The sequence below is a fragment of the Gekko japonicus genome, unplaced genomic scaffold (genome assembly GCF_001447785.1).
Source record: "Gekko japonicus isolate JY-2015 unplaced genomic scaffold, Gekko_japonicus_V1.1 scaffold270, whole genome shotgun sequence".
In the NCBI taxonomy this organism is placed as follows: domain Eukaryota; kingdom Metazoa; phylum Chordata; class Lepidosauria; order Squamata; family Gekkonidae; genus Gekko; species Gekko japonicus.
Window position 1 is genome coordinate 367,764 of NW_015170282.1, and position 25,404 is coordinate 393,167.

The 25,404-nt window shown below is 47.1% G+C and overlaps 1 protein-coding gene across 2 annotated transcripts in view; it reads right to left on the reverse strand.

Annotated features, from left to right (window-relative positions):
• The window catches only part of LOC107115984 (60 kDa lysophospholipase-like), a 38,489-nt gene that overhangs the window by 5,938 nt on the left and 7,147 nt on the right, over positions 1-25,404 (reverse strand). For both annotated transcript variants that reach the window (XM_015417801.1, XM_015417800.1), the window contains exons 3-14: positions 22,837-22,948; positions 22,312-22,437; positions 22,031-22,114; positions 20,312-20,438; positions 19,161-19,273; positions 16,852-17,040; positions 15,762-15,875; positions 13,832-13,951; positions 9,143-9,226; positions 7,195-7,358; positions 5,761-5,847; positions 923-1,022 (exon numbers count right to left, since the gene is read on the reverse strand). In XM_015417801.1, the coding sequence (XP_015273287.1) occupies positions 923-1,022; positions 5,761-5,847; positions 7,195-7,358; positions 9,143-9,226; positions 13,832-13,951; positions 15,762-15,875; positions 16,852-17,040; positions 19,161-19,273; positions 20,312-20,438; positions 22,031-22,114; positions 22,312-22,437; positions 22,837-22,948 (1,420 nt within the window). The remainder of the gene's footprint in view (positions 1-922; positions 1,023-5,760; positions 5,848-7,194; positions 7,359-9,142; positions 9,227-13,831; positions 13,952-15,761; positions 15,876-16,851; positions 17,041-19,160; positions 19,274-20,311; positions 20,439-22,030; positions 22,115-22,311; positions 22,438-22,836; positions 22,949-25,404) is intronic.

Consider the following 25,404-nt stretch of genomic DNA (forward strand, 5'->3'; position numbering starts at 1 on the left):
TCCGGCCAGAAATCATCTTCCACTCGATAATTCTCTGCCGGGCAACTCCGAGGTCTTTCTGGATAAGATCCCGGTTCAAAAAGGCTTTCGCGGGGCCCACTGCCCCGATGAGCAAACGTTTCCCTGGTACCTTGGGTATCAAACATAGTCCAATCCTCTGAGGCTCTGACCTCTCGTTTTCCCCAATGCGATGGGGTAGGAGGAGGCCAGGAAATAGTCTCTTGCCTCGGGATCGCTCCCCCAACGGCACCTCGGTCTTCCATGAAGTCCGATGACAAGGCAGTGGCCGGGACGGCTCCTCGGTCCTCTGCCCGGAAAGAAGGTTTCCCTTCGGCCCCGCTCATGATCGATGTCAGACTCGGGGTGAGGGGGAAAAGGTGATTCTGAACAAAATGTCAGATCCCAAGTCAGGAGAACAAACCCACGTTCCAAAGAAGTAAGATTTATTTCCAAAGCATGGTTAGTCATGAACATACAGAGATTGTTCAGAATGACGACAATACACAGGGGCAAAGTAATATAGGAACTTCAAACTTGGTTAACCCAATGGGTACATTTCCCTCGTAAGGGAGCTGATTAGAAAAGGCGCGAAGCAGCCTGAGAATCACAACAGCCAATTTCATAAACACAAGTTGAGTTCACACGGGAAATCTAATTAAGCCCAGGCAACAAGACATAACACTCCGTCATCCACCTGCAGGAGAAACTTGGCAGTTACAGAAGCATACCAGAAGAGAATAACAAGAGGAGGGAAGGGAGGACGGGCAGGAATAAGGACGGGACGTGTCCCAGAGAAATGGCAGCTAGCTGACACTAAGAAACTGTGAGCTGGCTCACACTAGCTCATCTTAGAGAGAACACTGCTTGCAACAGCAGATATTCCAACCATTCTGCACTCCCTGCTGCCATTTGACACACTTACTACTTGCCAAGGTGTCCTGCTGTTATAATCCGTTTGTTCCATGTCTACCCCTGCTACGTGCCAAGCCATCAGTCCGTCCACATCTCTTTTAGCAGCGAGGCTGGAGAGAGAAAACGAAAGGACTGTCACATGGTTTCCTGGTAACTAGAACGAGCAATACTGAGTCATGCACGGAATGCTTCAAGTGCAGCCCAAACTGGAAGGGAAAGAAAGGGTCACAGTGCCACAGGCTGATCTACCTGGCTGCTTAAATCCTCTGCATCCAGAGGGTGTTTCGAAACGTATTTCCCCAAGAGGGGTGTGACGGTAACCAAACCCAAGTGCAGGCTTCAATTTCGACACTGGGGAATTTTTCGATTTGCAAAAAATAAAACACAGCACACAGACTCGCCCTCTCAGCTTCCTTTGGAGCCAAAGCATAACGGAACAATGTGGGGATTGAAAAGGGCATCCAGTGTTCCCTCTAAGCTGAGTTAGTGTGAGCTAGCTCACAGTTTTTTAGCCTCTGGCTTACACAGTTTTGTCTTAGCTCAGGAAGGACAGCTCCAGAGCAAACTAACGCAGAGTATGTCCAGAGTAGCCAAATGGCTCGCCCACAACGTTCATGCCAGGTGCTCACAAAGTAGAATTTTTGCTCACAAGACTCCACAGCTTAGAGGCAGCATTGAGGGCCACATGTCCAAAGCAGTGTTCCCTCTAAGCTGAGTTAGTGTGAGCTAGCTCACAGTTTTTTAGCCTCCAGCTCACACATTTTTGTCTTAGCTCAGGAAGGATGGTTCTGGAGCAGACTCATTTATGCAGCAGCCAAATCGCTCGCTCACAACTTTAATGCCAGGAGCTCACAAAGTAGAATCTTTGCTCACAGGACTCCACAGCCTAGAGGGAGCCTTGGTCCAAAGATCACAGAACTGGGAGGCTATAGATTTTATCAGTTCAAGTCAGTCTAAATCTAATCTAATCTATCGGAAGGTGGCTTCAGCTTTTAGGTGAAAGTCTGTGATAAATTTGAATTGCACATCTTAATCTGTAAAGGGGTGGTGGAAACTGCTCTCAAGTAACAGCTGATTTATGGAGACCCCATGTGGGGTTTTCAAGGCAAGAGACCTTCAGAGGTGGTTTGCCATTACCTGCCTCCATGTCACAACCCTGGCATTCCTTGGAGGTCTCCCACCCAAATGCTAGCCACGGCTGACCCTACTTAGCTTCTGACATCTGATGAGATCGGGCTAGCCAGTTTGGTGTAGTGGTTGAGTGTGCGGACTCTAATCTGGGAGAACGGGGTTTGATTCCCCACTCCTCCGCTTGGACCTGCTGATGTGACCTTGGGTCAGTCACAAGCTCTGGCACAGCTGTCCTTGAAAAAGAGCAGTTTGTGTCAGAGTTCTCTCAGCCCCACCCACCTCACAGGGTGTCTGTTGTGGGGAGGGGAAGGGAAAGGAGTTTGTAAGCCACTCTGAGACTCCAAGTGCAGGGCGGGGTATAAATCCAATCTCCTCCTCTTCTTCTTCTTCTTCTTCTAGCCTAGGCTATCTGGGTCAGGGCACCTTCTGAAACTATCTTCTAACAAAGGGAGCTTTGACTCAGGGCAGCCTGTACAGCGCAGGTGCAAAACAATGATAATGCGGTTCTAATGTATTCTACAGATAACAGAGAGATTGGCTCCTGCTTCAGTGTATATGGCGTGATAACCTTAGGTTTGGGCTCAGTGATGTCAGCCCCAAGAAGTGCAGATGGGGAGAGGCCATGGCTCAGTGGTAAAACATCTGCTTGGGATGCAGACGGTCCCAGGTTCAATCCCCAGCATCTCCAGTTAAAGGGATCAGGCAATATGTGATGTGAAAGACCTCTGCCTGAGACCTTGGAGAGCCACTGCCCATCTGAATAGACAATGCTGATCTTTGGGGGGGGGGTGTTATATGTGTATGTGCGTATGTTTGTGTGCGCATCTGGAAGTCATGGCGATCTCTGGTGACTGACTGTATGTGCACATCCAAGTCATGATGACTGACCCCCTACTGGGGGCCTGGAGGATATTCAGAGCGGTGGCTGAATAAAGCCTGCCCCTGTACTCCCGACTGCTGGTTTCCAAGGAGGTCTCCCATCCAAGTACTTGCCAGAGTCGCCCCTGCTTAGCTTCCAAGGTCTGATGAGATCAGGGTTGCCTGGGCTATCCAGGTCAGGGCGACAGTACTGATCTTGATGACCTAATGGTCTGAAGTCAGTATAAGCAGTTTCGTGTGGCAAATACTGTGTTGATAGCAGTGTATTATCGGGACCACATGTTTGGTGGTACAAGGAATTGGTCTAGAAGACACCCCCCCACACACCCAACACTCTACTTGCACTGCACAGGGCATTCAGCTTAATTTTAAGAGGGGACCCTATTTGGGTGGAAAGCCTTGCCATCATATTTTATTATCCAAGCCTCCAGATGCTGTTGGAAATGTATGTTTACAAGGTCTGATGATTCAGTCATTATAGGGTTAACTTGTATTCCTAGTATTGCTATTGTTTAGACTGACCTGGAAGGGATACCTGGCAGTAAGCCAATGGGGAATTAGCCCGGGAAAAGTAGCTTTCTACTGTGATACAGATTGGTCATTTGTTTCAGGTGACTTCCCTTCTAGGGGTCAAGAAGAAGGAGAGTTTCTCCATTATCTGTGTGCTTGTTTTGACTATAGGCAGCTTAGAAATGTAGCTGTTAGTGTTATGTTAATTTGTAGCAATCCTGTGAACCCTTTACCCTTAGAAATAAAGGTTTTTAAAGCAAAGAAATATCTTCTTTCCAATAGAGCAAGATCCATTAATAGTCTAAGTATTAAACACTTTTTGACTATTTTACAACAGATGCATCTGTCTTGGTTCTGAACCAGTGCTTAGAGGCTGCGGTCAGGTGGCCAAGGCACAACGAACGGAAGGTGAATCCCGACATGACAGAGGTAATGCTGATTGGGAAGGCTGAATCTGCTTGTCCTAGATGAAGTAACGTTTGCTTTTTTCAGAGCAGGTGAAGAGCTTGGGGGAGCTCATGGACCCCGCCTGGCATGATGGGCAGAAAAAGTGCCTTCTATCAGCTGCACCTGATTGGCCAGCTTTCTCATGACCTAGGCTCAGCTGACCTGGCTACGCTGATCCATGCTTGTGTAACCTCACAGTTGGATTACTGCAAAGAGCTCTTTGTGGGGCTGCCCTTGAGGACAACCCAGAAACTACTACTGGTTCAGAATGCAGCAGCCCGACTGGTATCAGAGGCTAGCCACAAAGAGCGTTATGTTGTCCACTTTGAAACAGCTTCATTGGTTGCCAGCAGTGTTCCCTCTAAGCTGGGTTAGCGTGAGCCAGCTCACAGTTTTATGCCTCCAGCTCACACATTTTTGTCTTAGCTCAGGAAGGAAGGCTCCCAAGCAAACCGATTTATGCAGTAGCCAAACTGCTCACTCACAATTTTAATGCTAGTAGCTCACAAAGTAGAATTTCTGCTCACAAGACTCCACAGCTTAGAGGGAACATTGGTTGCCAGGCTGTTTCCAAGTTCAATTCAAGCTGCCGGTTATGACCTTTAAGGCACTTCATTAAACCCCTTAATTAAAGCCAGTTTGGTGAAGTGGTTAAGAGCGGCGGACTCTCCTCTCCTCCACATACAGCAGCTGGGTGACCTTGTGTCAGTCACGAGTTCTCTCAGAGCTGTTCTCTCACAAGCAGCTCTCGAAAGAGCTCTCTCAGCCCCACGTACCTCACAGGGTGTCTAATGTGGAGAGGGGAAGGGAAAGGAGATTGTAAGCCGCTCTGAGACTCTGAGTGAAGGGTATAAATCCAGGGCGATTTCACACTAGAGCTGCCTCGTGGCGCAGCCGCCGTTTGCCCCGACACAAACATGTCAATTTCACACCCGAAGCTGCGGGGCTGCATTTTGACTTGCGGCTTCGCCCGATTTCCTCTGCAGTTTCGTGATCCTGGTCACGAAACTGCGGAGGAAATAGGGCGAAGCCGCGGGTCAAATGCAGCCCCACAGCCTCGGGTGTGAAATTGACAAATAGTGTCGGGGCAAACGGCGGCTGCGCCGTGAGGCAGCTCTAGTGTGAAATCGCCCCCAGTCTCTTCTTCTTCATGACCTGAGACCCATATATTTGAAGGACTTTCTCCTTCCATGTGTCCCTATGCAAAAACTACGGTCGTCAGGCAGTCATCTGTTGGCTCTCCCAGCCCTTGGGGGGGGGGGGGACCATCTGGCACTGACCAGAGCCCAGTCCTTTTCCATCGTGGCTCCAGCTCTGTGGAACGGGCTCCCTGAAGAAGTGAGAGGGGCCCCCACCTTGGAGATCTTCGGGAGGACCTGCCAGACCTGCCAGAGCAGTGTAGTGCTTAAGAGCACTAATCTGGAGAACCGGGTTTGATTCCCCACTTCTCCTCCACATGAAGCCAGCTGGGTGACCTTGGGTCAGTCACAGTTCTCTCAGAGCTCTCTCAGCCCCACCTATCTCACAGGTTGTCTGTTGTGGGGAGAGGAACGGAAGGCGATTGTAAGCCACTTTGAGAGTCCTTCGGGTAATGAAAGGCAGGGTATAAAAACCAACTCTTCTTCCTCTTCTTCTTGCCAGGGCTTTTGAGGGGGTTTGAACAGCAGGTGTCTTTTAAGGGGGGAGGGATCTGGGGCTTGTTATTTTATCTTTGGTTTCAGCCGGGGATGTTTAAACTATTCTTGTAAGCCACCTCGAACCAAGAGGAAAGGCAGGATGGAAATGTTATAAGAAAACAAGCAAACAAATAAAATGTTTCAGATACATTAAAAGTAAAAATATAAATTCTTTAAATTAGATTTAGGTTAGATTCTTTCTTACAGGCAGAGCTTGGTTCCTGCATCCTTTAGCTCTTCACTAGAAAGGTGAGCTCCTGTTTCCCGAAGGAGCTGTATTACTTTCATGTGCCTTTACAGGAAAAAGAAACGGTGTTTTAGAAAACTCAGATTCATAGTCCAGAGGTTCTCTTGCTTAATAAGGCAGCCGGAGATGTGAGTTGGCCCCGATCCACATTCAAAGGTAAGCGAGGGGTCTTGTGGGAGGGGGGGTCGGGTCTTGGGGGGGGGAGTGCTGTGCCCAAGGGACACTTGTCATGGACTACTTACTCAACTATCCAATCAACAGCTGAAAATAATGGTACCAACAACTCAGCAGTGTTTACTATAGCATATGGGAGATCACAGATCTTCCCCACTTTCCCTCCCATTCACAACCATCACTGCCTTCTGCTGAGGATCAATGAATCCAACCCTGTCAATTTATCACTTTCTAGGAAAGCTGAACTGCAGGCTGTGAAAGGTCGGTAGTTCAGCAGTTCGAGACCCGAGTGTGCCGCATGACGGAGTGAGCTCCCGGAGTCTCTAGTTCCAGCTCCTGCCAACCTAGCAGTTCGAAAGCAAGAAATTGCAAGTAGATAAATAGGGACCACTTTGGTGGGAAGGTAACAGCGTTCTGTGCGCCTCGGTGTTTAGTCATGCCGGCCACTTGACCACGGAAACGTCTTCGGACAGCGCTGGCTCTTCGGCTTGGAAACGGAGATGAGCACCGCAACCCTAGAGTCGGACTCGACTGGCTTTCGAGCAAGGGAAAGGGATAAACCATACACATAAATTTGTGCATTGAAGTCATGTATGGGTTACAAATACAATAAAAAGATTAAAGTTTTCAATAGCTGAACATACAATGATAAGCCCCTTGTAAGCCACCCTGAGTCCACTCTGCGGGTAGGGCGGGTTATAAATCTTAATAAATAAATAAATAAATAAGATGCCCCTCATCTCAGGAAACTTTTGGTCCTAGGGCCGACCCTGAGTGGCCCAGTGAACTTTCCATTCGCCCTTCTTCATTGGCATCCTACAATGGTCCTTATGTTCTGATTTTAAATATATCGATATTTCTATACTGCATTCATAATAAGAGTGTTTTCAAGGCAGCTTGTAAAGTCCATTAAAACAATTAGGATAAAAAGTTTAAAAACAGCATCCTAAAAATACATAAAACAGAAATCAGACCACTGATAACAGAGACAACGGATCGAAATAAATGAAAGCAGAAGCACCCTAAAAAGCCTAGCAATAAAAAATGGCGGGGGAAACCACAAGAGAGAACACAGGGCAATACTTCAGTTTAAAACCCGAAATAATAATAAATAATATAAATAAATAAAAATAAGAATGATCATAATTTTGTAAAGTGAAGCCAATGTATGATAAGTGGGGGGAGATTTTAAGCGTTTGTGCCCCCCTCTTTTCCTACCTGAATTCGATGGCATTCATCAAGGGGGTGGCCCCGTATCTGTCTTTGGCATAAACACTTGCCCCTGTCCTTAATAAGTACTCAACTAGTTCTACGTGCCCCTCACTTGACGCAACGTGAAGTGGGGTGCGGCCATCATAATCTTCACAGCTCAGGTTTCCACCCTGCAAAAGGGACATATATCGCATCAGCCAAGGAAGACAGAGATTGCGACACAACACTGAAGATTTCACTATACTGAAACACTAGTCAGGAACAAAACAAAGTTCGAGTCCAGAGGCACCTTTACGACCAACAAAGTTTGTACCTTCTTAATTGTGGAATGCCACCCGTATACATCCATTACCTCCACGCTTGAGAGAAGACGGATGGAGAGTAACAACAGGGTTTCAGTTAACTCTTGAGAGCCAGTTTGGTGTCGTGGTTAAGTGCGCGGACTCTAATCTGGGAGAACCGGGTTTGATTCCCCCCTCCTCCACTTGCACCTGCTGGATGACCTTGGGCAAGCCATAGTTCTGGCATGGCTGTTCTTGAAAAAGAGCAGTTTCTGTCAGAGCTCTCTCAGCCCCACCGACCTCACAGGGTGTCTGTTGTGGGGAGGGGAAGGGAAAGGAGTTTGTAAGATGCTCTGAGACTCCCTTGGGTAGTGAAGGGTGGGGTATAAATCCAATCTCTTCTCTTCTTCTCTTCTAACTACTCTCAGCAGTCAGCATTCCACAATTAAGAAGGGTTCATCTATCTACGATTTTGATATATTTATTTCCTTCACTATGTTTCCCCCTGGAATTAAACCCAAACAAAAGGTGGCCAGTTTGGTCCTTGCATCTGTTAAACACCTTTTATTATGCTTACGCTAATTTGCTGCTCACCCTCTACCTATATGTATGGAGTGGCAAATTGGCCAGTTTGGTGTAGTGGTTAGGAGCGTGGATTCTAACCTGGGAGAACCGGGTTTGATTCCCCACTCCTCCACTTGCACCTGGCTGGATTACCTTGGGTCAGTCACAGTTCTCTCAGAGCTGTTCTGGAAAGAGCAGTTTCTGGAAAGAGCCCCACCTACCTCACAAGGTGTCTGTCTCTTGTGGGGAGGGGAAAAGAAAGGAGATTGTAAGCCACTCTGAGACTCCTTCGTGTAGTGAATGGCGGGGTATAAATCCAATCTCTTCAATATCTCTCTTCATTTCAATGTATCTTAAGAAGTGTGCATGCACACAAAAGCTTACACCTCAAATAAACCTTTGTTAAAGGTGCCACAGGACTAGAAATCCGATTTCTTCTTCTTCTTCTTCTAAATGCTTGAGACTTGAGAACTGAGTTCCGACAGGAAACTGAATGTATTTCTGCCCTAAATGAGTAATCTTTGTTCATATTCTTCTGCCCGCGTCATCTTTTCTTTATTGGATTCTGCTTCCATTGCACAATGTAAAACTCAACAGCCTCTGTCTCTCATCGTTTAAAGAAAAGTTCTGTGACAATTTTGCTTTTGCATTCAGTTTTAAGACAAAGTTGTTCCGACTCACTTCGCTCTTCTTCAAGGTTTCATGGGCACAGACCTGTCATGCCACATGACCCAGAAGGGGCACCGTCATGTCCAGGATGTCGGGCCATGCTCCGGAATTTGGGCAAAACTCTATGGTAAACTTGGTTTCGACCACATAGTTTTTGCCCGAATACCAGAGTGTCACCTAGATGTCACTGGTGTGATGACGTCACTTTCTGTTCACCTGGGCAGTGACGCAGGCACATCGCTGCACGTCGGATGGATCTCCCTCTTTTTCAGGGTAAGTTCCCCCCTGCTGGCCAGCTGATCAGCAGCGGGGAGGTGAGGCCTGGCTACAGGGGACCCCCAACTCTACGGGGGCGGGAGTCTGGCAACCCTACCAGTACAGGAAGGTCACAATTACAGGTCTGGGCTTTACCCTGAATCGGCCCCATTACTTATATTTACCACTTCTTCAATGGCTTTCAAGGCATCCTTATCACCAGTTTTAGCTGCAGCGCATGCCAAAGACGGAATTAATGCTCCAAGCTCCTAAGAAATCAAACAGGTTAAAAAAAAGATGGTGTAGCGGGATTCCAGTACTACAAAGTGAGAAAGTAAACCTGGAAAAAACATGTACAATTTTCTCTCTAGTAACGGAATTTTTAAAAAACTAGATGTGCATCAAAAACAAAAAGAGTACCTACGTATAGAGGATAAATGTCTCCAAAACACAATGGGTTAAATCCCACTAGTGGGATTACTCCTTGTTCTGCGCTTGTGCTAAAGAGCCAGTTTGGTGTAGCGGTTAAGTGTGCGGACTCTAATCGGGTTTGATTCCCTCCCTCCTCCACTTGCACCTGCTGGATGACCTTGGGCAAGCCATAGTTCTGGCACAGCTGTCCTTGAAAAAGAACAGTTTCTGTCAGAGCACTCTCAGCCCCACCCACCTCACAGGGTGTCTGTTGTGGGGAGGGGAAGGGGAAGGAGTTTGTAAACCGCTCTGAGACTCCTTTGGGTAGTGAAGGGCGGGGTATAAATCCAATCTCTTCTTCTTCTAAATGAGAGCCATTTGTGCCCCTACGGTCCTTTCTCCATGCACTAGATATAGCACAGGGTATTTCTCATAAGAACATAAGAGAAGCCAATGTTGGATCAGGCCAAAGGCCCATCCAGTCCAACACTTGGTGTCACACAGTGGCCAGAAATACCATCAGGAGGTCCACCAGTGGGGCCAGGACATTAGAAGCCCTCCCACTGTTGACCCCCCCAAGCACCAAGAAGACAGAGCATCACTTGCCCCAGACTGAGAGTTCCTATCTATACCTTGTGGCTAATAGCCACTGATGGACCTCTGCTCCATATGCTTATCGAATTCCCTTTTGAAGCCGTCCATGCTTGTAGCCGCCCAATACAATTTCAAAAGCAAATTAAATGGAATCCTTTGAATCACCTGTTGTATGCTCCATAGGTGGAAAGCACCGTCGAGACACAGCTGACGTATGGCAACCCTGCAAGGTTTTCAAGGCAAGAGAGGAACAGAGGTGGTTTGCCATCGCCTGCCTCTGTGTGGCAGCCCTGGACTTCCTTGGTGGTCTCCCATCCAAATACTAACCAGGGCTGACCCTGCTTAGCATCTGAGATCTGACAAGATCAGGCTAGCTTGGGCTACCCAGGTCAGGGTGTACTCCATTGCACATGGTTGACATGATTGAGGTTTATAAGATTATGCATGGGAAAGAGCAGGTAGAGAAAGAGGTACTTTTCTCCCTTTCTCACAATACAAGAACTCGTGGGCACTCCATGAAATTGCTGAGCGGTCGGGTTAGAACGGATAAAAGAAAGTCCTTCTTCACCCAAAGAGTGATTAACACATGGAATTCACTGCCACAGGAAGTGGTGGCAGCTACAAGCATGGACGGCTTCAAAAGGGAATTAGATAAGCATATGGAGCAGAGGTCCATCAGTGGCTATTAGCCACAAGGTATAGATAGGGACTCTGGGGCAAGTGATGCTCTGTCATTTTGGTGCTTGGGGGGGTCAACAGTGGGAGGGCTTCTAATGTCCTGGCCCCACTGGTGGACCTCCTGATGGCACTGGTATTTCTGGCCACTGTGTGATACAGAGTGTTGGACTGGATGGGCCTTTGGCCTGATCCAACATTGGCATCTCTTATGTTCTTATGGTTATTGTGTTGAAAATGATAACAAAGCACCACATGTTACTTCAGACATCGCACTACAGTCTGCGCAAGCGGAACTGTGCTGTGTACGTTTTCCTTTTGGCTCACACACTGCTGGATCCAAACCAATGTATATGTGTCAAATATATCACCCATCCTACCCAAATGTGATTATAAGATTAAATACCCTTATTGCAGTTATTAGAACCACAGAAACGTACACCTTCCACATTTAATGAATTCAGCCTGCAGTGACAAAGCACCGATCAATCATCCTTTGCCAGCACATCTTCCTGTAGTTTAATCCTACTCCAATGCAATAGAAAAGAGCAAGAGTCCGTAGCACCTTAAAGAGTAAGAAAATTTGTGACTGGGTATGAGCTTTCACTTCTTCAGAAGCAGCTAGAATGTGAGTCCATCTGTCTTGGAGAGTGGAGTGATTTCAGATGCTGAATGACATTAGCAGGCAGATGTCAATAGCAGCTGAATGACAATAGCAGGCATGATTGGATTAGGTGTGATATGCAGAGGGTTTGAAGGCATGCAGAAATCAGCATTGGTAATGAGACAGGAAACCTGGGTCTCCATTCAGTTCAGGAGGATCCATTGTCTTGAACTTCATTATCAGTTGTAATTCAGCAGTCTCTTTCTAATCTCCCTTTGAAATTCCATTGTAAGAGAACTGCTACTCTTAGGCCAGCAACTGAATGTCCTGGAAGATTAAAATGTTCCTCCACTGGTTTTTAAATGTTGTGGTTTCTAATGTCAGACTTATGTCCATTTATTCTTTGTCATAGCGACTGGCCTGGTTGTCTAATGTAGAGGGTGAATGGCCATTACTGACTAGGAATGAGCATGAACCTTGTCACAAACCTAATTTTGTGATGAACATCACCAGTTCATAGTTCATGAACCAGAGGTTCTTGCCCATCCCTATCCACTAATTCCATGTGATTCTGGAGGATCATGGGGTTTGTGGTGGGAAGTGCGGGGAGTGAGAGGGATTGCTGGAATGGCTTGCATCCATCCTGTTAGGCTAAAATAGATGTAAGCCATTTCAATTTGCAAAAGCCATTTAAAGGGAAGGCTCCAAGGGGGGGGGGGGTTGAAAGGGATAATTGAAATGGCTTGCAAAAGCCATTTAAAGAGAAGGTTTCCTTTAAATGGCTTTTGCAAGATTTCCCCCCCTTTCCATTCTGCTGGCCTTGGGAAGCCACCACCAGCAGAAAAGAGGGAGGGAAGATCTCAAATCTTCCCCCAGACCTCACAAACCAAACTGATTCATTAAACAAGGGAGGTTCGTGTGGCCTCACAAACCAAGAATCGGGACGAACCTCCATTTCCCCAGTTCGTGCCCATCCCTATTACTGACATAGGATGGCATAAATCACATTAGAGGATGAACAGGAGTATGAACGTGAAATGGTTTGGCTGATGAGGCTGAATCCACCGATGGTGTTTCTAGGGTCTATATTGGCATATTGGTTTGTTGCAGGTCTTAGTACCAGAGTCCATGTTACTGTTAAGTAGTTTATCATTGCAGGTGAGGTTGTTTTAGGTTAGCAGGCTGTCTGTAAGTAAGAAAAGGTTGGCACCCCAGTGCCTGTGTGAGGGAAGTGTCACTATCCAACATGAATGGTATGTGAAAAGTACTGAGACTTATTAGTGATTTCAGCTCCCATACTTTATTTCAGCTCAGAACAAGACGAGAGTACCCAGCTCGCAGGCTGGTTTTTATGTGCGCAAACCCCGCTCCCCAAACACACCCACACACAAATGATTGGCTATTTACAGTGGCTGAGAGTTCCATAGGCTCTCAGCCGGGAGCCTAGCCTGCCGATAGCTGCCGGCCAGGATCCGCTTGTCCCATTGTTACTGAGAGCGAAGCTCGGTCGCTTCGCATGACCGCGTGGTGAAATGGCCGCGCATGCGGTCTGAGATGGATACATTACAGTATGTCATTAATAATACGCTGAACTGGCTTGAGTTATGAGCTGTATGTGAACATAATGCATACACTGGACTCTCACCCTTTTCTACTGCTTTAGACATACTAACACAGCTACCCATCTTGACCTACTCCAATGGTTTATACATTTTCCACATACCTGCCCAAACAAGCCCAAGCCCATCCAAAATTAGAGGAACATGCCACTGAGTAGCCAGGGCTCTTTTTGTAGCAGGAACTCCTTTGCATATTAGGCGACACACCCCTAATGTAGCCAATTCTCCAAGAGCTTACAGAGCTCTTCTTACAGGGGCTACATGAGGCGTGTGTCACCTAATATGCAACGGAGTTCCTGCTACAAAAAGAGCCCTGCGACCAACTCATACACCCCATGTACAGGGCAATCCATGAAAGAGGAGCAGAGGTGGTTTGCTATTGCCTTTCTTTGTGTCTTCTTTGGTGGTCTCCCATCCAAGTACTGACTGTGGCTGACCCTGTTTAGTTCCCAAGCTCTCACGGACTTGCTAAACTGGGCTTTCCAGGCTGCTAATCCAAAATTAGATATGCAGTTTCCAGCGATTTCATTCAATGTCAGTGATCACATTTGGCTCCACCTCTAATGTACCTTTTGGACTTGTCTGTTGTTGAGACCTCTCAAGGTTAACACGAGTTTCTCTTTTTATCATAATCTCTATTTCTTCTTTTAATTTTACAATACCTGCTCTACTTATGGTAATTAGTCTGATTTACTGTAGGATAATGCAGTGTGTAGGATGATATCTTTTCTCGCACTGATTGCAGGTTTTTTTTGTATTTGTAAAATTGATAAATGTTATAGAACGTTCTACGTACCAGGCTTATTACTGTAACTCATTGCTCTGAGAATATGTTCTGCTTTGGTGTTTTCAGTCTTGTTTGTACTGTAATCTTGAGTTCAATAAAACTTGGAAAATGTAAAAAAAAAAAAAAGAATTGCCTGTTTTGACAACCCAACCTATGCTTGCATAAATTCACGTCATCTGTTTACCTCTTTGCAGTTAAGACTTATAAACTTGCTGATCACTTTAATGAAATTGCTGTTTCTTAAGGAGCTTTGGGTTCCTGTGAGCGTGGAAGACATTTCTCCCCTAAGATTGTCAGCCAGCATCTGAGGGAAAGAGGGAGAAACAAATAAAAAATATATCCATTTAAAAGAAAAAAATCAGGAGAAGAAATTATTTCCCGAAAGTCTTGTTTTAATAACTCCAGGGTGCGACTTACTAACCGATATACCACTGTTGTTGTTCTACCGAAGCTTTGCAAAAGGTCACTGAATTATCCCCCTCCCTTAAAGTTAATCTGTCAACAGAACACAGTTACTCAAGGAAGCCAAGAACTAGTTCAGTTGGAAGAAATCTGCATTCACTTTTTCAGTACAGAAAGACCTGGTCAGCAACGAGAGCCATCGGCCTAGGCTTGCCTGTTCCCTCCACCGCTTGAGGCCAAACGGACTAGCTCCATGCTCCTGGGCCATTTTACCTTCCTGATTTGCCACTTCCCTTTCTGTACCTTTCTCTGCCCTTTGCTGTCCTTTTGTGATGGGGCAACTGGAACTGTTCAGAGCGCTCCACATGGGGCACATATTTCTATAGTGGCATTGCAGTTGTACTTTCTAACAAATTCGGACAAAGAATCTGCCCTTTTCTCCATCACTGCAGGGTTGTTTTTCAGAGAACTATGCACCAGGACCCCCAAGACTGCTCTGCTGCATCACTCCCAACTCTCCTGACTTTAAAGCAGGGCTATTTTGGGGCAGGAACGCACAGGAGCGGAGTTCCGGCTGGCTCCCGAGTTGGCCACGCCCAGCAGGAACTCATTAACATAATAGGCCACACCCAACAGCAGAAACTAATCAGGATTGGCTACATTAGGGGTGTGTGGCCTAACATGCAAAGGAGTTCCTGCTACAAAAAAAAGCCTTGGGTTTTGACAACAAACAAGGTAAACAGAATAAGAAGCAAAAGGTGGGTGTGGCTGGATGACCACACTTTTGGCAACTCGGGGGTGCATCCTAATGTGCTAATGAGCTGTGCTGGCAGGGGTGTGGCCTAATATGTTAATGAGTTTCTGGTGTTGGGTGTGGCCTGTTATGCTAATGAGTTCCTGCTGGGCTTTTTCTACAAAAAGAGCCCTGCTTTAAAGGTCATATATATGGGCATCCTTGGAGTCCCGATTCTATCTTGGTTTGATGAAGATGATCCTGGATTTGGGGTTTGCTATTTTATTTTAACTGAAAATGTTTTTAATTATTACTGTAAGCCGCCTAGAGCCACGAGGAAAAGGTGGGATGTAAATGTTTTAAGAAATAAAAATGTTATGCCAATAAAGGTCTATGTATGTGTGTGATGTACAACTTACAAAGAAATAGATTCCATGCAAACCAAGCTGCAGTAGTGAAGAGCACTTTGAGGACAACAATATCAAAATCAAAAGATTTTGCGCTGACCTGGATAGCTCAGGCAATCCCAATCTCATCAAACCTTGAAAGCTAAGCAGGGTTGACTCTGGCAAGTACTTGGATGGGAGACCTCCTTGGAATACTAGCAGTCGGGAGGTGGGGGCAGGCTTTATTTAGCCACCTCTCTGAATATTCAGCTGGCCACCAGTAGGGGTCAGTCATCAGAGGTCGCCATAACTTTCAGGCGCACACACACTCACACACACACACAGAGAAATTCTTTCTGCTATCTTGTTGACGTTTTTAAGTATCTTAATGTTGTTCTTAATTTTCATTATTTATTGTATTTGCCTTCTGATGTAAGCTGCCCTGAGCCCTGTTTGCAGTGAAACGCGGCCTAATAAATCAAATTTGATAGGGGGGAGAGAGAGAGACAGAGAGAGAGAAATACAAAAAAAATTAAAAAGATATATCAAAATCAAAAGAGGAGAAAAAAATAAATTAACAATGTATGTTTGACCTTCTTCTTCTCCTTCCAATTAAGCTGCCTCTTCCCCAGCACATAAGACAGTTTTGCCAAAGATGCTTCGGGCATCATGTCGCCTCCTGAAATTACTCCAACATGAGCAAGATCCTAGAAACAACAGCAAATGAGAGCTACAGCACAGACACGATTAACAGGGTTGGGTCCACACGGGACAGGGACAGTACACTAGTCAGGGTTATATACGTGGGGATTGTCTGCAAGAACCCCTCTTCAGTCAGCCCCAAAAGCAAAGCACAAAGATGAAGCTGCACAAGAAATGGGCTGAATCTTCCCTATTGTTGTGTCCGCTGACCGCCACCAGGGGCCAGCGAATACCCCAGAGCTTGACTCTGGAAGAACAATGGGGACTAGGCTCCTGGTCTCTCCACTGGGGAACCAATGGGACCATGGCGGGAGATTTAAACCCACCAACGGGACCTAGGGGTGTGTCCCCAGGTGTGTATATAGTTGGCCAGCCGGCCGTTAGTCTTTGTCTTTGTTGTGTCCAGTAAACCATGCTGATCACTACATCAGTCTCAGTGGTTTCTACATGCGTTTAACCTATGGTCCCCTCACCACAGCAGGCTGCTCCAACCCTGGGAAAAATCAATTCCTGTGGTCAAGGGACTGCTATGTGAGTTGGGAAGGGGGCCACGGGGAGGAGGAGAAGGAGAAGAGGAGGAGATTGGATTTATACCCTGCCCTTCACTCGGAGTCTCAGAGCAGCTTACAAACTCCTTTCCCTTCCCCTCCCCACAACAGATACCCTGTGAGGTAGGTGGAGCTGAGAGAGCTCTGAAAGAACTGCTCTTTCAAGGACAGCTCTGACAGAACTATGGCTTGCCCAAGGTCATCCAACAGCTGCAAGTGGAGGAGCGGGGAATCAAACCCGCTTCTCCCGGATTAGAGTCCGTGCACTTAGCCACTACACCAAACTGGCTCTTGTTGAGGAGGGTGAAGCAGGCCAACATAGTACTTCCCTCCCTCTTTTGCAAGTGCCAGCTCCACCAACACAAGAGGCAGGAGAATGATTTGTCCTCCTTCCCCAACTCCGCACCTTCAATTCTTAATTTCCAGACAGTACCTGTCCGGTTTCATAGGTCAAAGCCACAGACCCCCGCAGACACTGCGTGCAGTTGAGGATCACCACATTCCGCTCCTCCGTGGCCTGCCTCAACACTTCCAGCAAATCCGGACGGTTGTTTGGAGCATTTCCGCTTCCGTATGTTTCCAGGACAACCCCTTCCATTGGGGGCTGAAGAAATGCCTTCACCTGTTCAGATGAAGATAAGAAACAGCGGCATGAAAAATAAAACTTGCGTTAAGGAATCTTCATACATGTTCTGCAAAAAGTACAGCCAGTGTGTACACGCCCTGACCTGGGTAGCCCAGGCTAGCCCAATCTCATTAGATTTGGGGAGCTAAGCAGAGCTGGCCCCGGTTAATGTTTGGATGGGAGACCAGCAAGAAAGCCTAATGGCAAATCACCTCTGTTTGTCTCTCACCTTGAAAACCCTACAGGGCCGCCAAAGGTCAGCTGTGACTTGACTATACTTTCTACCACCACCGTGTATATAGCGTGGTGGATCCTACCAGTGCCCTCCCACTCCTTTGAGCACAGTTTTTTTTTTTTTTATATAAAGATTTTATTAGCTCCCCTAAAAAGGGGAGGTATTTCGCTTAAAAGAAAAAATGGGAAGGGTAGACAGTGGGAGAAAGAGAAGGCTGAGTGATATATAAACTGGTAAATTAAACTGTTAGTAATGTCCAATTAATCTTCTTGGGCTTCTTCTGTGTGTTGTCAAACTTCTTTTCTTGGTCCGGTCACATGTAATTCTCTGTTAGTATGTTAGTAATGTTCCCTTGAGTTTCTGTTAATAATAAAAAAAAAGAATCTCTTCTGGACACAGTCAGAACCGCTTCTTTGCGTGCTGGGCACTTTTACTATCGCTGACGAGGAGGGGCTTCCTCTGTTGTCTTCTACTTCCGGCTTGTTAGATCCTCCTTCGGGTTGCTGTTAACACACTCAGTTCATGCACTATAAATCCTTTGAGCACAGTTTGAAGCCTTACACCAGCTTAAGCAATTTGCCTTTCAACAACTTATAAGTGGCACTTCCTCCTTAGCCTGGAGCAGGCCCAGCCCCCCAACCTGAAACAGGGGAGGCCGTGGGTGCCTGCTCTCCAAGCCGTGAGTTCACGGCTGGGAGAGCAGGCGCGAGGCCCCCACTTCTCCTCCAAAGCATTTAAAAGGACCCTTTAAATGCTTTGAAGGAGAAGTGAGGGGAGGCCAAGTGGGTTTTGTAAAACAATGGAGAATCCCCCTTAGAGAAGCTCTGGATTCCCTCTTCCCCTCAAAGTAGGTTCCCTTTCCTCTTTTGCATCCCATGATACTCTACCCCCCCTTCCCTGATGAAAATGGCTCCAAGGGGTTTTTGGCTATTGAGCTTCGAGGATCTGTGAATATCAGGGGCTTCAGTGAGAATTACCTGAGCCCCCTAGCCAGGCATGCCTCTTAATCTGACCCTGCACCTCCAAACCATCTGCGCTATATCTCCTCCATCAGATTTACCCGATCTTGCTGAGAAAGACTAAAGAGTGATACTAAAATGTATTTGAAAATGGCGCCCAATGATTTGCTCTGGATTCCGAATGAAAGAAAGAGGGCAATGATTGGCTGCTGGTGTCGGCACTCCTAATGGGAATGACTGCTTCTTTCAGCACAGGCGCCTTCCAGTGCTGAAATGTTTCACCGCTGGCATGCAAACTAAAAAAACACCCACCCAAACCCGCCCTTTCTGGGTGGGTTTGGGCAGCAATCTTCAAGGCAGGGGAAAATGTTCAGATTCCGAGAAAGAGGCTTTCTTGCAAATCCATTTCACAATGAAAACAAAAATTACAGGAGAAACCAGTTTTAAAAGGAACTGGGACGGCACTGGGATGTTTACAAAGTTGTCTGGACCCAAGGAAAAAACTGGTAACACTGGGGAATGAGAATGGAACTTGAAGGCAGTCCGGGAAATGCCCTGGTCATTGCAAAATCTGGATTTTCGGGAAAGGGTGTGCCGTGCAGATGATGCAGCGAAGAGCACGGGCATTGGGACACATGGACAGAAAGCAGTGCCAACCGGATAAATCCTGCCCACATTAAAAGTGGATAAATCCTGGTGTTATTTGGTGTTTCCCAACACTCTTTCAAGTGGATGAAAAGGTTAAAAAGTTAGACAAATCCACAGGGGTCTGCATTAATGTCCTTTAGCAGCACTACATAAAAGTGGGAGAGTGGGACCCAAGAACCCCGTTTTTTTATTTATTTGGTTTGCTTTTGCTTTTGCTTTTGACCCATCGCAACTCGGCTGTGTGCCTAGATCACATTTGAGGGGCAGGCACGCACGGTGGCAGCAGTAATCCCTGGGAAGATCCTCAGCAACCCCACGTTCCTATTCATATCAGTGTGGACCTCAAACTTTTTCGTGGTGTTGGCTCGCCATATGATCCCCCAGTCAACTGTCAGAAAGAAAATAAATGGGGAAGAAGTAAGAAGAAATGTTACAGAGGACCAGAGTGTACGAATACTTCAAAGAAAAGAGAGAAACCACACACAACGTCTAATTACAACGGCAAATTTGGATGGGGAGGAGGAGACCAAAGAGTTGCAAAGGTCTCCAGGTGTCTTGTAGACTTCAATTTCAGTAGAGGTTGGATCACCTAGAGGCACAAAAGGGCTTTTCTGCATGAGTTTTTCTCATCAGTTTTGGCCTATATGGCCAGGGTCCGACTTACCTGAGGGACCGCCTTTCCCCACATATATCCCCAAGAACACTTAGGTCCGGGGCGCAACATCGCCTGGTGGTTCCAGGTCCCCGGGAGGCAAGGCTTGCCGCGACTAGGGCCAGGTCCTTTTCGGTGGCGGCCCCTACCTGGTGGAACGAGCTCCCGGAGGAGATCAGGGCTCTGCGGGATCTTATGCAGTTCTGCAGGGCCTGCAAGACGGAGCTCTTCCGCCAGGCTTTCACATAGGGGCCGCCACTACCACTACCACAAATGATGTGGACAACATCGGGGTTAAGGATGGCCTGGGAAGATCTGCCACAATGTTCCGTGATCGATATTATTGGACTCACCTGGCCCCACCCATTTTCTAGTAAGACTTGGCAGCAACCAGAAAAAAGATGTCAATGCCCACCAAGGTGCCCACAGGCACCGTGTTGGGGACCCTGCTCTAAACTCTGTGGAGAGTCAAAGTAGAAGCTAAGCGGATGCAGGAACAGGCGAAGCAATGGCGTTTTCACTGGCCTCTTGCCCTCTTCGGTCTCTTAGTGGTCCCAAAATTATTTCTACTTATAGTTCTGTTCTGATCAGTTTTATTGATGCTTAAACTTACTGCTCCTCACTTTGAGAATTACTTGAAACATGGGAAAAAACTTTTCTGAATAAACAAATGATAAAAGGACTATAGACAAGGCCTTGGATTAATCCACCCAACACTAAAACCACACAAAAAATAAGAATGGTCCTTTCAGGGAGATGTAGCATCTCACTTACTTTTGATATCCACTTCAGCGTTTGCAAGGGGAGGCAGGTTGGGTGAGGAAAAGGCATCAAAACTCCCAGCGTCCACCTTAGTCACCCTGTTTCCCCTGTACAGTTTGTGGTGAAAATAGAGGCACACCTGCGTGAAACGTAATGAAAATTTGCCTTGAGGAGGCTTTCTAGGGTTGCCATTTAACAAGGAAAGAAGGAAGGAAGGGAAGGAGGGAGGGAGGGAGGGAGGGAGAAAAGAAGGAAGGGAGGGAGGAAGGGAGGAATTGAGGAAGGGAGGGAGGAGGAGGAGAAGAACCTCAGCAGGGGATAATGCCATAGGGTCTACCCTCCAAAGCAGTCATTTTCTCCAGGGGAACTGATCTCTTGTCATCTGGAGATCAATTGTAACAGTGGAAGATCTCCAGGTCCCACCTGGAGGTTGGCAACTCGGGAAGGAAGGAAAAACTGGGAGGGTTTTTTAAAAAACAAAAACCTGTGATGATGAAGACTGCTAAAGAATATGATCAGAGCATACACAGTAAGGGTCAGGAAAGCCATCATGATCAAAGAGTCGATTTAAAAAAATTAAGAGTCGGGGTGTGTGTGTGTGTGCGCGCGTGCCTGCAGAGCTGGTCTCTCAGAGGTTGCCGCCGCCGCCTGCAGTCCTGACTAACTTCGCCGTTTACGATTGCCCCCCCCCCCCAATTCGGCCCCAGTTGCGGGTACAGGGGACTCTCCATTGTTCATCTTGTATAACTGGCTAGCCCCTTTCTCTCGAAACTCGCTCTAGTCTTTGGAGGGAGGACGATTCTTGGGACTGCGTTTGGGGGCTGCGAGCGAGGTCAGTCCCTTCCCCGGCCCCCTCCCCCTCGCATTTCCCTGAAACCCAGGGTACTTCCTGGTGTTTCCTTGCTGGCCATTAGGTCTGATGGAATCCTGGCTCTTTCGCTTCACATGGTAATTTGTACTTTTTCAAAATAAATAGGCCAGCGGGGGTACCAGGGGTTTTCTCTCCTCCAACGATCCCTGTCTTATAACAGAAATGCTCAGGCTTCAGTTGCCTCAGAAAATGACAAATAATTAGGCCTGGTTTACTCATCAGGAACCACAAGATGTACAATCTCAGACTGCAGGTAGGTAAAGTCATATTTTTAATGCTTCCTTATGTGGGAAAAGATCCCTTCAAATAAAAAAAAAAATCACTACATAATGGAGAAAGTTTATAGCCAACTTCTTCGAAGCTGTGCTAGTTTTCCACTCCCACTTCAGAGTGCCAACACCCCATGCTACTTCTGGGGGGGGTTTCCCTTAGGAACAGCATTTGGGGGTCATTTTGGACTGCAGCAAGAGGGGGAAAGAGAGGAAGCCGCAGGAGGAAATCCTTTCTGTCAGTGGGAATTAACCAGTGGCTCCAACCACTGGGAGGGAGTGGGGGAGAACTTACCAGGAGAAAAAGAAAGGCCCAGGCCACATCACCAGCATTGCACAGGAAGTGACTTCCAGGTGACACTCTAGTATTTGCATCATGCCAGTGACTTCCAGGTGACACTCTAGTATTTGGGCAAAAACTCTATAGTAAACCAGCGTCTACCATACAGTTCTTGCCCAAATACTAGAGCGTCACCTGGAAGTTCTTGACATGATGATGTGTCCTGTGCAATGCCAGCAATGTGCCTTGGGCCTTCCTCTTTCTACTGGTAAGTCCCCCTGCCAGCCAGCATTTTGCAAGACACAACAGACCTCAGGGATGATGAACTGTCCGGCGATCAGCAGCGCCCCCAGCAGGTTGGAACGCCCATCGTTCCTCAGTTCGTAAATAGGGACCTAGAAAACAAAAGATCAAAATCCCAAAGAAAATGCCTCCCACACAGCAAAATATACTTTTTAAAAAGTAATTACTCTAAACTTCCTGACTGGTAAATGGGACAACAAAATGCAGCAGTTCTATAGGAGGGCTCGCTGCCATCTTAACCAAACAGTATAACAGGAAAGACAATCCCACCGCACACTGGGCCCATTACCTGAGATCCCGTCAGGACAATGGTTTTACCAACGTTCTCACACATGAAAGATAAAGCAGCTGCCGTATAGGCCATCGTGTCTGTCCCGTGAAGAATCACAAAACCATCGTACTGTTCGTAGTAAGTCTAGCAAGTCAAAGACACTGACATAAGACATCTTTTTTAAAAAAACAAACCCAAATTAATTTGGCTTTTGAATAAACAGAAACATTTGATATACAAAATGGTTCGATCATGACTCTGTTCATTAAAAACGTGAAATGTTCATATTCAGAAACAGTGTATAACTTTCATTGCCCTTACAATAAAACCGATTTTTTTAGAAAAAAAGAAGCTGAATACATTTATAATCAAAACAACCACACCCACTGTGCTAAGCACGACAAGAAGGAATTCTAAGATATTTATCAAACATTTGATAAGTAAAAACTACAAAACAATATATTAAATATATATAACATTTTACAAAACATACTAAAATACAATGGGGCGGGGAAACGGAATCCTGACTATACAATATGATACCTCAAGATCTTTGGCAATCTTAGCCCAGTCTTCAGTTGTCATGTTACAAGAATCAAGCAATGGTGAATACTCCAGAATCCTGTAGATAATTCTTTTCTTTCTTTTAGATAGACTGAATAAGGCAGAAATAATAATAAAAATAAAATGGAACACACACAACTTCCTCATTCTTGTAATCACCAAAGTTGCACCTGAAGCATCTGCATTCTTGGACAGGTTTGCACTCGGGTTCCTAACCACCAGGTGAGGCCAAGAGATCTCCCAGAATTAGAAATAATCTCCAGACAACAGAGATCAGTTGCCCTGGAGGAAATGGTGATTTTGGAAGGTGGGCAATATGGCACTATTATCCTGGCTGATAGCCCTCTCCTCCACGCCCATACCCAGGATTTTGTGATTCAGGGGGCCTTTAAATAAGTCAGGGGGCACTGACATCACAAAATAAAATTTAATATATATTTTTTAAAACCTCACTTTTGCAGTGTCTGCATTCTTCCTGCCTACGTGAGGAAGGAAGCCACGCTTGGGGAAGGGGAGGCAGTGGGGAGTCCTCTGGGCGGCCCAGAAAGTCAGGAGTTCTCTGGGCGGCCCAGACAGCCGGGGGCCTGGGGGCTGGGTGGAAGTCTTGGGGCCTTGGCAGGAAGTCGGGGATAGGCCCTGAAATAGGGCTGCCAAGTGGGGGCGGGGGGCAGGTAAACCCCCGCTTTGGAGGCCAAATTTCCGTCGCCACGGAATCAGGCCCCGGGGGGAACTCCGCCCCCCCCGAAGCGCAGCGTGGTTCATCAGATCATCGGAAGGAAAACTATGGTTTTCCCTCTGACAATTGTGGCCACGCCCTCAACGTGGTTGACGTCGCGCATCACTTCTGGTGACGTGCTGGCGGCGCACGCGCGCATCCGGATAGAGCTCCCGGAGCCCAGCGAGGCTCCCTCGCCAGTGAGGGGTTTTTTACTTGGCAACCCTGCCCCAAAATGCCCCACTGTAGCTATGGGCCTGCTCTCCTCCCAGGGCTCTTTTTGTAGCAGGAACTCCTTTGCATATTAGGCGACACACCCCTAATGTAGCCAGTCCTCCAAGAGCTTACAGTAGCCCCTGTAAGAAGAGCTCTGTAAGATCTTGGAGGATTGGCTACATTAGGGGTGTGTCACCTACTATGCAGAGGAGTTCCTGCTACAAAAAGAGCCTGAGTCCTCCCCAAACCTCACCCTCCCCAGGCCCTACCCCCCAAATCTCCAGGTATTCCCCATCCTAGAGTAGGCCACCCTAATTCACACGAAAGGCCACTTCTCATGAAAGTATGTGAGAGAGCCCTGTTGAGCTCAGAAACATGCACAGTTTATGCAGTGGCACTGTTTGCATGAACTGGAACTTCTCCATGCACATGGCTTAAACGTGGCCATTGAGAGGGAGGAGTCGCTGCCCAGTGGTAGAGCATCTGCTCGGCATGCAAAAGGTCCCGGTTTCAATCCCCGGTGCCTCCAGTTAGAAAGGCAATGTTAAGTCCGGCGCTTAACAATGAGTCGGAGAGTGATTTCAGCAAAGACTCAAGTTTATTCAGCTCTTTGTTCACTTCTTCGACACCGTACAACATCTGATAGCCCGAACAGTTTGCCCATTGAAACTGCCCGGTATTTAAACATTCCCGGCTAACATAGCCACTCCCACTATACACATAACAACCTATCAGGTTGAGCGCATAAGGACCAATCACAAACGTTCCCGCTTGCAGCTTGCTTGAATGTGATTGGGTCGTGAGTCTTGGACTAGGATGCTCTGTCCAAGACGAAGCTTAACATTGCTTCCCTATGTGATGATTCACATAAAACCTCCTGTACTCATGGCAGCTATGAATACATTACAATTCCCTCCCCCCTAAGCAAAAAATACCTCAAGAACAGTCGTAATCACTTAGGTAGGTGGGTGCACGTCTCGTTCTCTGAGACCTACGAGGTGAACTCGTCTCAGGGCATCTGTCCCTCAGTGGTACTCCGTTTGACTCTGGGACCTCAGAGTCAGGAACGTCCCCGTCCGTTGCATGCGGTACAAAATTAGGGGTCTGCCCTGTCTCTTGACCGCTACCGTAGCCCTCAGGCTCTACAGTACCTGCCTCTTCTAAAGGCCATGGGGGTTCCTCTGCGGACTCAGCCGGCTGCACGGTAGGACGGTCAGTTGCCCACCGCTGCCTCAGCTGGTCTATGTGCCTACGCCACTTGCGCCCATCTGCAAGCCGTACCACATACATTCTAGTACCGATAACATCGGTGACAGTGGCTGGAAGCCACGAGTGACCACTGGCATAGTTACGAGCATACACTTGCTCACCCTTTTCGTATGTCCGGACCTTCGGACTCTCGGTCTGTGGTTGTGGTTTCATATCGTTCAGATCTGGATGCAACCTATCTAACAGCGTTGCTAAACGGCGACCCATTAACATCTCGGCCGGGCTGCGGCCTGTCGCCGAACAAGGGGTAACATGTTGTCTCAGGAGAAACGAAGCTAGTTTCACCCCCCAATCACCACATACCAGCTTTGCAAGGGCTTCTTTAGTTGTTCTCACCATTCTCTCGG